The sequence below is a fragment of the Nansenia antarctica genome (genome assembly GCF_963989245.1).
Source record: "Nansenia antarctica genome assembly, chromosome: 11".
In the NCBI taxonomy this organism is placed as follows: domain Eukaryota; kingdom Metazoa; phylum Chordata; class Actinopteri; order Argentiniformes; family Microstomatidae; genus Nansenia; species Nansenia antarctica.
The window spans coordinates 21,011,723-21,014,222 of record NC_137681.1 but is presented as its reverse complement, the minus strand read 5'-3'; the positions used below and the strand labels follow the sequence as shown (position 1 = coordinate 21,014,222).

The 2,500-nt window shown below is 50.6% G+C and overlaps 1 protein-coding gene across 1 annotated transcript in view; it reads left to right on the top strand.

Annotated features, from left to right (window-relative positions):
- Nucleotides 1-2,500, top strand: part of telo2 (TEL2, telomere maintenance 2, homolog) — a 10,407-nt gene that overhangs the window by 3,981 nt on the left and 3,926 nt on the right. Inside the window, exons 9-14 of the mRNA XM_080541495.1 lie at nt 85-221; nt 651-733; nt 1,007-1,123; nt 1,347-1,435; nt 2,016-2,107; nt 2,313-2,429. Coding sequence (XP_080397621.1) covers nt 85-221; nt 651-733; nt 1,007-1,123; nt 1,347-1,435; nt 2,016-2,107; nt 2,313-2,429 — 635 coding nt within the window. The remainder of the gene's footprint in view (nt 1-84; nt 222-650; nt 734-1,006; nt 1,124-1,346; nt 1,436-2,015; nt 2,108-2,312; nt 2,430-2,500) is intronic.

The window sequence follows — 2,500 nt, the reverse complement described above, 5'->3', positions numbered from 1 at the left end:
AAGTATTGGAACAGGGCCCCCAGAACTAACCCTGCTCTCTGACTGGTCCATCCATATGCCCCCCCCCCCCCCCCCCCCCCCCAGAGCTGCTGCAGTGCATGCTGGGAGGCATGCAGAGCCACCTGGACAGCAGCGTGGTGCGTGTCCGACGCATGGGCATGGTGGTGGGGGAGTGTCTCAGCGCCCGCATGGACCTCGACGGGACCAGGCTCAAGTTTGAGGTACGTCACCGCCACCCCACTGGGGTTCTGAAAGCGTTCTTCATCTGTCCCCATTGGGGATCCCTTTGAAGAACCCTTTTGGGTTCCATGTAGAACCTTCTGTGAAAAGGGTTCCACGTGGAACCCAAAAGCTTAGCTTAGCACTGTCCACTTCTCCCACACAGGGTGTTAGCCTAGCCTAGCGCTGTCCTCTTCTCCCCAGTATGAGCTGTGTCAGGGTGTTAGCCTAGCCTAGCCTAGCGCTGTCCTCTTCTCCCCAGTATGAGCTGCGTCAGGGTGTTAGCCTAGCCTAGCCTAGCGCTGTGCTCTTCTCCCCAGTATGAGCTGTGTCAGGGTGTTAGCCTAGCCTAGCGCTGTCCTCTTCTCCCCAGTATGAGCTGTGTCAGGGTGTTAGCCTAGCCTAGCCTAGCGCTGTCCTCTTCTCCCCAGTATGAGCAGGATGAGGAGACCAGGGAGCTGCTGTCTCTGATCACCCCTCCGTCTGAGGAGGACACTGAGTCAGCTGACCACAGGTGACCACAACCTCTACTAAACACACACACACACACAAACACAGACACAGACACAACCTCTACACACACACACACAAACACAGACACAACCACTACACACACGACCTCTACACACACACAACCTCTACACGCACACAACCTTTACTACACACCAGTTCCAATATGATACCATATTCTGAACGACCGTATTCTGATCATATTTCTCAAGCATTCTGTTTAGTTTTTCTGTTTTTGTCTGGGCGTTCCTGACCTCCTTGTGTCTTGTGTCTGTAGATTGGATCCCCCTCAAGAGGTCAAAGGGCAGACTCCGCCCCCTCAGGCCAAACCATCCCAGACTGCCTCGCTAGCCAATCAGGAACCAGCAGCCGACCCAGACTCGGATCTGGATAGGTGGGGAGGAGCAGCGTCTTAGACCCGCCCAGTCTGTGATAGAGCACACAACACACACCATGTTCATACACAACACACACACCATGTTCATACACATGTTGAAGCTGTCTGATAGATGAAGAATTGTAATATTTTAATATTATTATTATTATTAATAATAATACTATCGTATTAACTAGCCTGTGTGTGTGTGTGTGTGTGTGTGCGTGTGTGTGTGACCCAGTGATGATGAGCTCACTCCCTATGACATGTCAGCTGACCAGGAAGTGGCCAAGGTGGCCCCGCCCCGCTACCTCAGAGACTGTCTGGAGGGTAAGATGGCTGACATCTGTCTACTGTATGACATCTGTCTACTACTGTATGACATCTGTCTACTGTATGACATCTGTCTACTACTGTATGACATCTGTCTACTACTGTATGACATCTGTCTACTGTATGACATCTGTCTACTACTGTATGACATCTGTCTACTGTATGACATCTGTCTACTATATGACATCTGTCTACTGTATGACATCTGTCTACTGTATGACATCTGTCTACTACTGTATGACATCTGTCTACTGTATGACATCTGTCTACTACTGTATGACATCTGTCTACTACTGTATGACATCTGTCTACTACTGTATGACATCTGTCTACTACTGTATGACATCTGTCTACTGTATGACATCTGTCTACTACTGTATGACATCTGTCTACTGTATGACATCTGTCTACTACTGTATGACATCTGTCTACTGTATGACATCTGTCTACTACTGTATGACATCTGTCTACTGTATGACATCTGTCTACTACTGTATGACATCTGTCTACTACTGTATGACATCTGTCTACTGTATGACATCTGTCTACTGTATGACCCTCCCCCCCTCCCCCCCAGCCTTCCTGTCCTCTGAGGACCCGGTGCGAGTGGAGCTCAGTCTGAGAGCTGCTGAGGGGCTGGTGAGGAAGAACATCTCCACGGCCAGAGAGGTGAGAGGACACACACACGCACGCACACACACACACACACACACACACACACTTGAGATGTGCTAAAAGGTGTGTGTGTGCCTGTACTTGTGCGTGCGCCTGTGTGTGTGTGTGTGTGTGTGTGTGTGTGTGCGTGTGTGTGCGTGTGCGTTTGCGTGTCTGTGCTTGTGTGTGTGTGTGTGTGTGTGTGTGTCCTCGTCCTCAGGTGAGTGTGGAGCTGAGCAAGGTTCTGCTCCACATGGAGGACAGGTACAACATCCTGGGTTACCTGAACCTCCGACTGAACGCCATGGTGGCCCTGACGGTGACTGACCCTGGGCCAGTAAGACCTCTACTATACACCACACTATACTACCCTACTATACACCCTGACTGACCCTGGGCCAGTAAGAC